Source organism: Manis javanica, chromosome 15 (assembly GCF_040802235.1).
Source record: "Manis javanica isolate MJ-LG chromosome 15, MJ_LKY, whole genome shotgun sequence".
NCBI classification, from domain to species: Eukaryota; Metazoa; Chordata; class Mammalia; order Pholidota; family Manidae; genus Manis; species Manis javanica.
The window spans coordinates 73634561-73647330 of record NC_133170.1 but is presented as its reverse complement, the minus strand read 5'-3'; the positions used below and the strand labels follow the sequence as shown (position 1 = coordinate 73647330).

General features: G+C 55.0%; 2 protein-coding genes across 5 annotated transcripts in view; one reads left to right on the top strand and one right to left on the bottom strand.

Annotated features, from left to right (window-relative positions):
- Positions 1-4544, top strand: part of TESC (tescalcin) — a 42442-nt gene extending 37898 nt beyond the window's left edge. The window contains exons 7-8 of one of the 3 annotated variants that reach the window (XM_073223492.1): positions 2229-2276; positions 4254-4544. In XM_073223492.1, the coding sequence (XP_073079593.1) occupies positions 2229-2276; positions 4254-4331 (126 nt within the window). In that variant the 3' untranslated portion in view covers positions 4332-4544. Of the gene's footprint in view, positions 1-234; positions 2039-2228; positions 2277-4253 lie in introns of those variants that run through there. The other 2 variants (XM_073223493.1, XM_073223494.1) reach the window with 2 other exon arrangements.
- A 4679-nt stretch (positions 4545-9223) lies between these two features.
- FBXW8 (F-box and WD repeat domain containing 8) overlaps positions 9224-12770 on the bottom strand; it is a 116350-nt gene continuing 112803 nt past the window's right edge. For both annotated transcript variants that reach the window (XM_036993202.2, XM_017660889.3), the window contains exons 10-11: positions 12605-12715; positions 9224-11959 (exon numbers count right to left, since the gene is read on the bottom strand). In XM_036993202.2, the coding sequence (XP_036849097.2) occupies positions 11815-11959; positions 12605-12715 (256 nt within the window). In that variant the 3' untranslated portion in view covers positions 9224-11814. The remainder of the gene's footprint in view (positions 11960-12604; positions 12716-12770) is intronic.

The following is a 12770-nucleotide window of genomic DNA, read 5'->3' as shown; positions in this document are numbered from 1 at the left end:
GAGCTGGATTTCATCTGTCTGTTTCTTGGGCCCAGGGAGGTCTTGGGCTTTGGTGAAACCACCCCACTCAGCAAATCAGCTGTGGCAGAAGGGCTGGTGACCTCTGTGGGGAGGGCGGGAACCCCCCATGGGTTGTCAAGCCAAATTCCCATTTGATTTAATTACACTCTCCTGTAAATTGCTCCCCATTCCACTCCAGTTTCAATTGGTGACAGTTTTCTTAATTTGCTGTAGTAAAATCGTTGGCAGCTGGCAGCTGCTGATCTGCATAAGATCCCCACAGCCTGGGAGGCCGAGGCATTTTGGAGCTGGTGCCAACAGCCCGGGTGCACGTCCCAGGCGTCTTTCTTTACTTATGGATCCTCTGTGGGCTCTTAAAATATGTTCGCATGTAAACGTCGGCCAGATAAACAGGTACGCCGTGTGTGCACAAGCACAGGGCAAGAGGTGGCCACATCAGTCAATACCATCCGGCCTCTGAGGACGCTTATCATTTCTGCCTGTGCCGCCCGCCACAGACAGACGGTCCATCTCCCCACTTTAATGGGCTTCCAAATCTGGTTATCGACTGGGGCAACGATTTCTTTCTAGAGCGCTTTCTCTGCAAATTTTCTTGCGGCTCAAGGGTGGAGCTGTTTGGCTGGGGTCACTGTGCCCTGTGGCCTTCCATTGGGCACCCACCCCCCAGCCCTGGTCTCAGGCCAGTGGGACCTGGTCTATAATTAGCTCTCCTTGCTATCCTGGGAAGCTGGAGTGGCCCCCAGCAAGAGGGCAGCCGCTCCTCCCTGTGCCGTGGGTTGGAACAACAGGGGCCCTTAGGGACAGGGCTGGCCCAGGCATCTGAGAACTGGTTGCATTTATAAAATTAAAGAATATATCTTTATTTATTATCTGTATTTATTTAAAAAAATGGTAAGAAACCACCAAGGGTGAGGACTCCTGCCACACACATGGAGCCGGCTCTGCCGCTCCCGGCTGGACGGGCAGCCTGGCCTCCGTGCGCGCCCGCGGCCTTACATGTAAAAGGGGCGCGAGACCAGCCCACCGTGGCCGCTGTGAGGTTTGCAGCAGCTTAATAATATTTGTAAAGCCCTTGGGGCAGTGCCTGGAACACTGCAGACCCTCAGAGTGCCTACTGTTGTCCTGAACCACCGCCAGAGAGGGACAGAAAGAGCGGCGAGCAGCCCAGCCCCCCTCCCCGTGGCTCCAGTCCTTCCAGAGGGAATCCCATCGATGGGGCTTATTTCCCCACAAATACCAAGGTTTATGTGTATGTCTTTTTGATTTGCACAAAACGGAATTGAATCGGTGTACTTACCTCTCCATCCTTATCCCACACGTCCCCGTGGCAGGGGCTGGTGGCCTTCGTAGTGGTGTGGGGACAAAATGTGCGTGCACACACAGGATCAGCGCACACCTTTCTGCCCGTTTCTTTTGTTTTTCCCACTGTTTGTGTTTGGAGCCTTCTCCATACTGATGTGCACAGATCAGCCCCTTCCTAGTGCCTGTGTGGTAATCAGCACGGACAACCAGGACTGATTCAGCTAGTCCTGTACTGATGGGCCCTGCCTCGGATGTGTGCCGGGCTGTCACTGCCATGGGGGGACCTGCAGGCAGGGGTGCAGTGTGTGCTTGGTTGTGTCAGTGCCTGGGGAGCAGTAAAGGGCAGGCGCCTGTGTGCTGAGAGCAGGAAAGTGGCAGATGGAGACTGGCGCTGCCAGTGACTCGACAGGTGAGGGCCCCACAGCCAGATGTTATCGCGGCGACTCACTGGGCACCAGCAATGGGCCACAGGCCAGCCCTTGTCCCCTGCCCCTTTCCCTGGTGGTGTTGAGCTCAGATGATCAGCGCTGCTGTGAAGAGGCGGGGCCAGGCAGGAGGCGTGTGCTGGTGGCTGTGCTGCGGGGGGTGGCGGGGGGTGGCTGTGTGGGAGGGGAGCCTGGTGTCTCTTGCCCACCCCCTTCCTCTTCCACCCTCAGCCACCCGGTCCTCCTGGGGGGCTCGGTGGGGTCCTGGTAAGCCACACCTGCCTCACATGCCCCCCTCAATCCATGAAGGGAATGCTGCAGCTCGGGTTACTGGCTTCAAGCTGGGGTCCACGGTCCAGAAGGACCCCGCTTCCCATCACACCACCTACCAGGCCCAGGAACCTGCACAGCAGGTGTGGGGCAGTGGCGGGCGCAGAGTCCCGGCCGGAGCTGCTCACGCTGTGTGTGCTCTGCCCCCAGGAGCCTGATCAGGTGTACGAGGGGATCACCTTCGATGACTTCCTGAAGGTGGGTGTCTGGGAGGAGACGGAGGGTGTGGGGGCTTGAGGGCGAGCCCACTTTTCAGGAGACCAACTTCTCTGTGGATAGGGGTCCAGGCTGAGTGAGGCCTTTAGTATAGCTTGAACTGGTTCTACTTATTTTTACTGAAAGGACAATATTCACACTTGGTCAAAACAATTCAAGCAATACAAAAAGGCATGCATACAACAAAAACTCCATTTCTCTCCTGCACGAGCCCCTGGCCCCCCTTCTCAGAAGTGTCCCTGTTGTTTATGTGGCTGCCTCATAGCCGGCTTCAGCCTCGGTGAACTTTCCAGCCCCGACTAGCGGTGGTTCAGGCCTTGAGGGGCCTTTGCTCTTACAAGCGTTCTCTCAGGCTAGGAGCTGACAGGCAGATACCCTGTCCTCTGCCTGGTGCTCTGGCCCTGGCACCCCAACAGTGGTGTCCCCAAGCCCTTTCCTGGAGTTGAGGAGCACAGGAAGTCCAGGGAGCAGGACCCAGAGGCTCTGGGTCCAGCTGTGCCCTGCCACCCGGGTGCTGCCAGGCCAGGGACGCAGGTGGCCACAGCCCCGTGGTGTGGAGGGGCAGCTGGGCCAGGCAGTCTCTTCCTAGTCTGCACCGCTGGCCTGGCCAGTCGTCAGCAAGCTGGGCGAGAGGAGGCAGGCAGCACACTGTCCTGGAGGGACAGACTGGAGGGGTCAGCCGGGCAGCCTGCTCCGTCCCCTACAGGTGTGCCACTGTAGGGATTACGAAGGGCAGAGTGAAGACAGGATGGCCATATTTTTTTTTTGCCGAGAACCAGCTTCTCTGCCCCGACCATGCCCTCCAGTGCTCCCCAAAATATGTCCCTGCACTGTGGGAGGCTTTGCTGACCAGCCAGCCCTTCCCTTTCCCTGAGCCCCGTAGTGACCCTGTGGCCACCTGGCATTTTGCAGAAAACACCCTGGGTGTCCAGGTATCTTTCCCTGGGAACAGCTTGTCCACCCCACAGGGAGGGGGCTGTTCCCTCAGAACCAGACCTGCCTTCTCTGTCCTCACAGCACTCCCCTCCGCCACCTCCGGGAAACAAAGGCAGGGGCCCTGGGACACTGGGCACGGGACAGTGGCAAGAGATGCGGCAAGGCCTCCCTGCCGCTCGGGTGCCCACGGGGCTAACTGCTCCTCTCCCGCCTCACGGCTGTCCCTGGAGATGCTCAGGAGCTTGAAGGTCTGACGTCCGCGGGGAGACAGAAGGCCGCACACCTCTGTTCCTGCTGGTGTCCCTCCTGCCATCTCCTTGTCGGTGGCCCACTGGGGCCCTGAGTGGCCAGGGCGCTGGCAAGTGCTGTCCTGGGAGTGGTGGGGTTTGCAGGGAGGCAGTAGGCCTCCCTGTCCACTGGGGCCCTGACCAGGACGGACCGGGCGGGCCCAGTACCAGGTTCTGTGGCAGTCCTGGGCACAGCTTGTCTACGCAGAACAGGTGGCCTCCTGTGCTAGGGAGGTTACACAGACCAAAGTGTTGTGACCTTTTAATTAACGCTGAATGAAACCTTGGAATCTGCACAGCCCTTAACAGTTTACGGAGTGCTTCTATGGATGATTCTGAATGTGTGCCCCCAACATCCTGTGGTGTGGGCGGCACAGGTGGTGGTCTCTGCATTTGCTGATCAAAAGGTTTAATGGGGCTCAGGAATTTGCATGGAAATCACAGAGCCTGAAGTGGTGGGTGGGATTCAAACGACTTTGAGTTAAGAGCTTGGATTCAATACTTACTAATAACTTGCTGTGACAGTCTCAGAAAGGATCCAAATGTCAGAGCCAAATTCACCAGCAGAAAGGCAGATGGAAGAAGAGCTCTTCCTCACTTCGCTCCTGGTCTGGACACAGTCCTCTGGTCTCACCTGCCCCGGGGCACCCCAGCTGGTGGCGCAGGGCAGGCGGACGGTTGAGGACTTGGGCCAGGGGTGGTGGGGACACCTTTCACGCTACTCTGTCCCTTCCAGATCTGGCAGGGGATAGACATCGAGACCAAGATGCACGTCCGCTTCCTGAACATGGAAACCATGGCCCTTTGCCACTGACCCCGCTGCCTGCCCCGCAGAGAGGTGGCATTTGGCTCCGGGCAGAAGTCAGCACCCGTGGCCTGCACAGAGGCCCGCAGGCGTCCGTTCTCCTGCCGGAGCTCCTGTAAATACTCAATACTCCGCGTACCTCTCATTTTCCCATAGGGCATGGCAGGTGGGACTTTGCTGTTTTTATCTCTAATAAAAAAGAAGAGAGGGTTTGTTAATGAACTTGGCTCTTGTCAGTTCCTCACCTCCACTCACGTGGCCTGGCCATTTGGTGGCCCAGGCTGAGAATGAGGGGCAAGCCAGCGGCAGCTGATTTTCAAAGGCTGGTTTGCAAGAAGGGATTTTTCTCCTTTTTTGGTTTACTTTGGATAAAGCACTCTTTCCCTGCCTAAGTACTGGGAGCTTGTCTGCCTTCTCTATCCCAGGCAGTAAAGCCAGAAAGCAGCTCCTTGCTCCGCGGGGCTGTGACTGAGCACGGGGGTCTCTGCGCTGTTGTGACTGGAGGGGGGAGTGTGTGCAGGGTGGTGGTCCGCCCAAGCTTGCCCCTGCAGTGGGGTGCTGGCAGTCAAGGCCTAGCTGGTTGACTGCAGGTGGTGACCCGACCCCTCCTGGGAGGATGGGGCCAGCTGCCTGGTACAGTGCTGGGGACCAGGTGTGGCTGGGAGGCGACTCCCCAGGCAAGTGTCTCCCACCTTCTGATTTGAGGGCGAGCTGTAGTGGAGGGCAAGGAAACAGGTCGTTCGTCTCAGCTGGTCGCTGTGCCCCATGAGTCCCGGAGGGCTGGCACCTGTGAAGCCTGCAGAGCTGCACTCGCGGCGTAGGGGTGATCTGCGGGCTTGCTTGGGGCCCGATGCCGTGGCCCTGCAGTCACGTGTCCCTGCTGACGTTCCAGGGTCTGGTGGTCACGTTTGCGATGTGCTGGTTCTTTCTGACTACGCTCACTGGGAGACGTCTGTCTAACCTTCTGAGAAAGTCCTGATAACTGGCAACTGCTGCTGTTCACGTTCGTGAATGTTTAATTCATACACTTGACAGGAAGCATGCTTTCTTGTGCTCCAGGGCACAGGGGTTTTGGAGCCTCCATCCTGGGCTGCCCGCCCCAGTCTCCCCCAGCAGCCATCAGGTGGCCTGGCAGTGCCGTTTTGCAGTGATGTAGGCAGGGTGAGGTTAGCGTGGCAGTGAGGTGGGTGGGGGGGAAGTGTGACTGTATAGGAGGGAGGCCAGTGGGGTGCAGGGGTTCCGGGTGGCAGATTCCGCGGTAGCGGGACTTGGGAAACCCTGGTCGGTGAACTGACACGCATGACCTCAGAGCTGAGAGGTGACCCAGGTCCCTGCTGGCGTGCTGTCGGCAGTAGGCATGAGGCAGGACTGGCCAGGGCCTCAGTGCAGCCACGCCCGAGAGATGCTGGCCTGGAAGGTGAGCCCTGGGGCCTCACAAGGTGGATGGGCCTCCTCTCTTCCAGATGCTGGCAGACCAGCCAGAGGCAGCACAGCCCAAACCCTGGGTCAGCAGAGAGCAGCCTGTAGTGCCTTCCAGAGCTTTGCTCCTCAGACTACCACTTCTCTTCACAAACTTTTTGACATCTTCAGGGTTGCAGGGTGGGGGCGAAGGCAGAGGCCTGTTCTTCCTCACCCTTAGGCACCAGCAGGCTGGTAGGAGACCAACCCTGAAAACTACAAGGCAGACACCAGGCAGTTTCCTGTGGGGCGGTGGGAGGCCATCGCCTATGGCTCTCCCCTTCCCCTGATGCTGGGGGGCTGTCTCGCTCATATGCCTGGGCTTCTTGGCTGCTGGCAGAAGGGACCTAGGAAGTCACAGGGATGGCCTGCTTTGGGGGAATATGGTCCTGTTGTTGGTCCAGGAAGTGTCCCCAGGGCCAGCCTGCAGCCCTGCAGAGCTGTGGTCTCCCTCCCCATGCCTGTCTGTCTGCCCCCAGCCAGTGAGATGCACCCGCGGTGTCACTGAGCAGCAGGATTGCTGGCGAGGCCACCGGAGACCTGAATTTTCTGGGAGACTCCCAATTTGTGATTTTGTTCTTCTCAACAAAGACAGTTCATTAATGTAAAGTGCTTTTATAAATAATAAATCTTGCAGCAGCACCAGTACCCTGAGTTTGGGAGATGTGGCCCTGTGGGCAGACATCAAACGTTTTCGCTGCTCAGACCACGGAGGGCTAGCCTAATGTCTTTGAAGCTTTGGGCCATAGCTTACCTAAACAGCTAATTAAAATGAGATTTATTCACCATGAGCCCAGTCTGTGCTGCTCAAATGAAAGTGACTGTTCCCAGCCACTGAGGGTGTCATCTAATTGGCAAGGTTAGGGCTCTTTCCCACCAGAGCATGGGCCAGAGAGTTCACCTGCTCTCCGCCTGGCTCCCAGGGTGCTGTGTGTGCAAAGTTGTGGTTTTGTTCTTCTGGTGATGAGGGGTGCATATTATTAGCTGGTACAAACTTGCTCCTAGAAAGGACAGGCAGATTCCCCAGTCTAGCGGGGCTGCTAGATTGAGGGTCACTGCCCGGGGCACAGGTTTGGGATGGCCACCCACAATGTGGTCTGTGCAGGCGATGGAGGCAGGTGGCTCCCAAAGGCTAGTTACTTGCTGGACTAGTGAGTGTGTCCAGGAGCCCTCTGGCTCCACTCTCTGGTGGAGTACAGCCACCCCCGTTTCCTGGATGGGGCACCTCATCAGAAGCAGCCGAAGGCCAGTGATGTGTTTGTTCTGGAATTTGTTCCATGATAGGCCAGGTGATAAGTCAACAAATGCATGTTTAACAGCAGCTTCCTCCTCTGGGGAGTCATCCCAGTGAGTAGGAGGAGACATGGGCAGAAATCAGTGCTCAGTCAGATATTTGGAGGACACTAAGTTAGCACCTTGAGGGCTTCAGGTGGTGAGTGGGGACCAGCTGGGGGGTGTTCTCAGCCAGTGGGATGGAGTGGGGGAGGTGAGGCCACCCTCCCACCCCTGCCCCATGTTTTCCACCCATTTGCCAGGAGTCAGGTTGAAGGTGGGCTCAAGACCTATACTGCCATTATCACCAAGGAGAAAAGTTACCACACCTCAGCTTTGGGATGTTAAGAGTATGGCAGTTTGACACAAACACAACAGTTTTGTAGGCTTACAAAAGGGCTTGTAATGGGAATCCAGGAGGCTCAGGGGGAGAGTTCTGCAGAAATGTTAAACATGAATTATGGCTAAGGGAACACAGTAATGTAACAGCAGCTACCAATTTTGGCCAATCACCCTCTTAGGGAGCAAGTTATTGTTAAGTTTTAACAAAACAGTTTCATTATTGTCTGGTCCAAGGGTCTGGAGAGTTCTTTCCTTTGCTAATGGGAGATAGGTCAAGTATGGTCTGATCCTGCCAACGAGCGGTTGAAGCTGTCCCCACCTGCCTGTAGTTCCGGTGAAGTTGTCTGCAGCACTGAGCCTGGCCCAGGGCAACTTACGTGGGCTGGTAGTTACAAACACGAGCTGCCTTGGCAAGGGTTTAGCCAGCACCTGCTTTGCAGGCTGTGCTCCCCACCCACGCGGTGACCTTGGGAAGGCCTTGCAGAGCTGAGTGGGAGGGGCCAGAGCTTCCACCAGACTCCAGAGCATCAGTGTCTGTCTCCAGGCTCCTCCAGAACCAGAGACAAGTGCCAGCAGGGGTTTGGTGGGGAGGAACTCGACCCCAGGAGGAGGGACTCTGATGGGCTCATGGTGGCTGCTCATCCTTCTAATCCACACGTTGGCCAAGTCGGCAAGGGGCTAAGTTCCAGTCTTTACCCCAAGACCGGTTCACAGGGCAGCCGGAGGTTGAGGGGGGTGCCAAGCAGCAGTGTGTGGCCACCCCCACCTTAGAGAAGTGACAAGGCAGTGTCCATCCCAGCACTGGGCAAGGGAAGGGAAGATGTGACAGGCTCAGCTTCCGGGGCTGGAGTGGGGCGGGTGCAGGTATGTGGCTGGGTTGGGGGGTGCTTTCCCTCTCTTCCTAGGGAAAAAGGTCCCCAGTGCAGAGCTGTCAAAAGCCTGCTGCCGGAAGCCCACGTTCAACATCAGAGGCTGAAAGCCGGCCCCACATGGCACCCGCTGGAGCCCAGTGAGAGGGAGTCTGCCATCACACATCAGAGGCAGCCCTGTCCAAATCGCTGCAGGCCCCTGCAGCCGCAGCCAGGTAACCATCTGGCCTGGCCGCGAGGGGTGAAGCGGGCAGCTCCGAGCAGCTCTCAGCACTGCAGCCTGGCCGGCCAGCAATATCAGCTTGTGGCGGCCACAGCTGCTGCCCAGAGCACGGGCCCCAGGTCAGGGAGGCAGCGGCGCCCGTCTACGCCACTGCACGGGCCTGCTCCTGATGGCGAGGAGGCTGTGCCCTCCCTGGGGGAAGCCACTTCTCCTCGGTGATGAGCTAAGTTGGTTTGTGGTGGCTGGTGTTTGTCACTGAAATGCAGAGTGGAGAGCATCATCCCCTTAAACAGAGGCCTCTACTGCATGGGCTGTGGGGGTGGAGGCAGGCTTTACCTTGGGGGTTGTCATCCCTCTGAGAAAGGACCAGCACCCCGCCCTTAGGGAAATCCAGTGCTTCCTCTAATCAGCTGAAGCCCAGTAAGCCGGGGTCGGACTTACAACCGGTGGGGAAGGTGACATGGACTGAAAGCCAGTCTAGTGTCAGGGACAGAATTCTCGGGGGCTGCAGTCTCCTCTGAGAGTCTGATGAAGGACAACCACGCTTCTCTCCAGAAAATGCCCTTATGCACGGTTTTGCATATAATTTTGTGGGTTTCTTGGGTCCTGGGCTAGGAACTCCTGTAATGGTGATTCTGGGAGAAACTCAGCTGTAGACTGCAAATCCCCAGCAGGTGAGCTCCCCAGGGGCTGTGCTAGGGGACCATCTGACCAAGTGACAAGTAATAGGAGCAATAAATATTTAAAAAATTTAATATTAGAACCAACAAACAAAGTAGAAAGCAAAGTCATGTAGTGTTTTAAGACAAGACATGAGTATCTGAGTCTCTTCTGTCTTTAGGGAAGGCAGAGAGGGAAGGATTTGAGTAGAAGAGCTACAGAAGAAAAGGAGACACAGACATTGGTGAAGAAGCTCCCTCAAAATAACCGGCAGGGAGAAGGGTAAGGTGGGATGAGCAGAACGGGTTACCTGGGCCAAGATATTTGTTTCTGGGTGAATGTTGGTTTAGGAAGGAACTCTGGTCCTTTCCCCATCAGGCGATTTCTCCAGGATATGAAGTTTACAGCAGAAACACTGAGGTTGCTGTGCCTAGACACTGTGTCTGGGCCCCAAAAACACTCTTCACTAAACCTGGCAATTTTCATGAACTGGAGATGTTATACACAAGTTGGAGGAAAAAAAATCCCTGAGCTCATAACATTTTACACTGGACCAAGCTGTTGGCAGCAAATAACATTTTGAAACTATATTTAATTTTTGTAAAATTTTCTGGGTCTAAGTTCTTTGAAACTCTGATCATTTTTAATTGCTGCCAGGCTGGGAAGAGAGAATATACCTGCAAAAGAGGCTGTGAAATCAGACTGGGAGGGACTCTTTGTGAGAATATACTTGACCAGTGGCCTCGCTGCAGTAAGACTGAGGGCTGAGGACCTCAGAGAGTGAGGTTCCTGGGGGCCAGATTAGGACAGTGGGCAAGCAGAACCCTCCATTTGCTGACTGCGGGTGAGCTTCACCTGTGAGGTGGCTGGGTTGAAAGGGGGCAGAAAGCTGGCTTGGCAGAGCTGCCTTCCCAGGGAGTCCGAGCAGAAAGTGCTGCTCCCTGGCTTTGGGGCCAGTCCCAGCTGTGGTCCCTCTGCCCTGTCTGGGCACATTCTTAGTGACCGAATAGCTTAAGCAACTAGAAAACCTCCTCACACCGTCGTAACTCCAAAGTTGGTGAGTAATAGAATGCATTTTCCAATTTTATACACTTGCCTATGGTAGAAAAGCTTCACTTTTCTCTTGGGTTAGTGTGGGTGGGTCATCCCCACACAGAGCGCATGGAGCCCACAGTTACCTCCTTTTCTCTTTCTGATGGTCCCTTATGCCTTCTTTATCAAGAGTTTATGTCTTTTAAAAAACTGTGTGGCTTTATGATTAACTTTACTACTTGTTGGTTTTTTATTTCATTATTTGACTCCTTTGTCTGCTTTCTTTGGGCTATTACCTTTTTAAAAGCTTTCTAAGGTGACCACTCAGCCTTGTTATTTTCAGTCTGTCATTATTTTCTGTTAAAGCCACAGCTTCCCTCAGTCCCACTCAGGCTTCCGTCCCCGGGCGTGGATACCCGGTGCCCTCACTGTCACTGGTCTGGGGAGTTCCCCCTCTAAAACCATGTGACTTCAGGTTTCCAATGTGTATGTGCTTTCATTCTTTTTGTTGATTTCTAATCTTAGTGCATTTGGGGTTGGAGTCACTGAATTTGGCCTGTATCCCATCCATCTTTGTGGTCTTCACACACAGTCATTTTTTGTGCATGGCCTACAAACATTTGAAGAGGTATAAAATTCTACAGCTATTTGATCAAGACTGTAAATTTAGTAAATCCTTAGAAAGTTTAGCTTGTTTTTTTTTTTTTTTACTATTTTAATCTGGTCACCTACTATGAGCATGGCTTTTTGTCCCTTTGTAGTGTAATCACATTTCTGCTTTGATATTTTGAAGGTTTATGAGATGGCTGCTGCTTAGAGCATCTAAACCAAGAGCGATGCAAAGGTTTGCCCTCGTAATCCTTTGGAAGTGGGAGCTCCGCTCAAACTGGACGGCTCTCTTGTGCTGCCCCGCTCCGCTGCTGTGGTTCAAGGCAAGGCTCCTCTCACAGCTCTGCCTCCTCACGCGCACAGTTTGCAGAATCACCTGCCATCCTACTTGGAGGATGGCTATTTATTCAATGAATATGTAGAAAACATCTACTTTGTATCACATATATAGATGCAACAGGAAACAAATTCATTAATGAAATAGTGTATAAACATATAATTATAACCATGGAAAAACCTGTGAGGAAAAGTAGCGCTAGTCCAGGTTCACACAGGGTAGTGGTGACAAAGATGCCCACCCAGAGCCAGCTGCGCAAGCTGGGTGGATATTGGGCCTTGCGAGGAAGCTTGGACACCAGCCCATCCGAAGGCCCCCCGAGAGGAGAGGGCTGGAGACAGGCAGGACGGCCAGCAGGCCCAGAGGGGCTGTGGGCCGCAGGAATGCCTCGGCGGGAGGCCTGCGGCAAGGCCCTGTGGTTTGGTAGAGCCACTCGGGGAGGCAGCAGGGAAGTATAAACACAAGTCAGCGTGTGGTACTCAGAGCCCCAAGGGGCAGGGAACTGAGTGCCCAGGGAGAGAGACCAGAGTGGGATGGAATTTCACCGGAAGTGGAGAAGCAGCTAAGGCAGTTCAGGGATGTGTGGGGTTGTCAGCTGGACCCTTCTCCAACCCCAAACGTTTCAATCTGGTGCAGAGCTCCTCTGTAGGTTTAAAATTCCTAATTTCTCCCAAATAAGGCTACTGTTCCCTAATTATCGTCACAGGGAAAAGCCAGTGCAAGGTCATAGTTGTACCCCGCCATGGCGTCCCGGGATGACCGGCAGATGGGAAGAGCACTCTGAAAGGCCAGCCGGTCCACTGCAAACGCATAGGCCTGGATGAGCCCTCGGTGCCTAGAGAAAGCACAGACGGTGACAGGGGCAGCGCTGCGTTTCTGGCCCTCACCCCCTACGGCTTCTGTCTGTGCAGCCAGCATCTGCCTGAGACAGGACAATTCATTTTACGTACAGCCTGTGGGCCCACAGTGTGTCAGACACTCAGACTCCCCGGACTAGAGATAACCAGGTGACCAGGGAACTAAGTACTGGGAGGGGAGGCACCTAGGCCAGCAGGGAGGTGGGAGACGTTAGCATCAGGGAAGGCCTGGCCAAGAGGCAGCTCAGAAACCAGGTCCAGAATCTAGTAAGAAAAGGCAGCTGAGTTGCCCAGAGGACTGAGCACAGGGATTTGTCATTGTTGCTAGGATTCTAGCCGTAACAGATCTCTAAGCCCACTGTCTGGGGTGCTGGGCAGGTGTGGTCCCCCAGCCAGGCTGCCGTCCCGCAGAGGCAGTGAGCTGCTCTCGGGGAGGCGCTGAGCACGTGATGGGCTGATTTCACTCTAGTGCACCTCCAGCTGAGTTCCCAATTTCTACGGAAAGAATGGCTGTGCCTGAGGGTAGATCCTATGGGGAAGGATATAGCAGGGTTCTATTAGTAGACTCAAACTGGTTGTCTTTTCTGAACGCCTACACATCCAACCCAGCCCAACCCACTGACCTCCTGTGCGTGGTGAAGTTGTCCTGGTCGGCACTGCGCACCACCCTCTCATAGGGCACGTTGGCCGTGATGAGGCTGTGGCTGTTAAAGGAGATGTGACGGACAGGGTGTCTGGAACAACAGGAGAGAACTCTTAAAGGTAAGGCTCACCAAAACCGAGTACAGC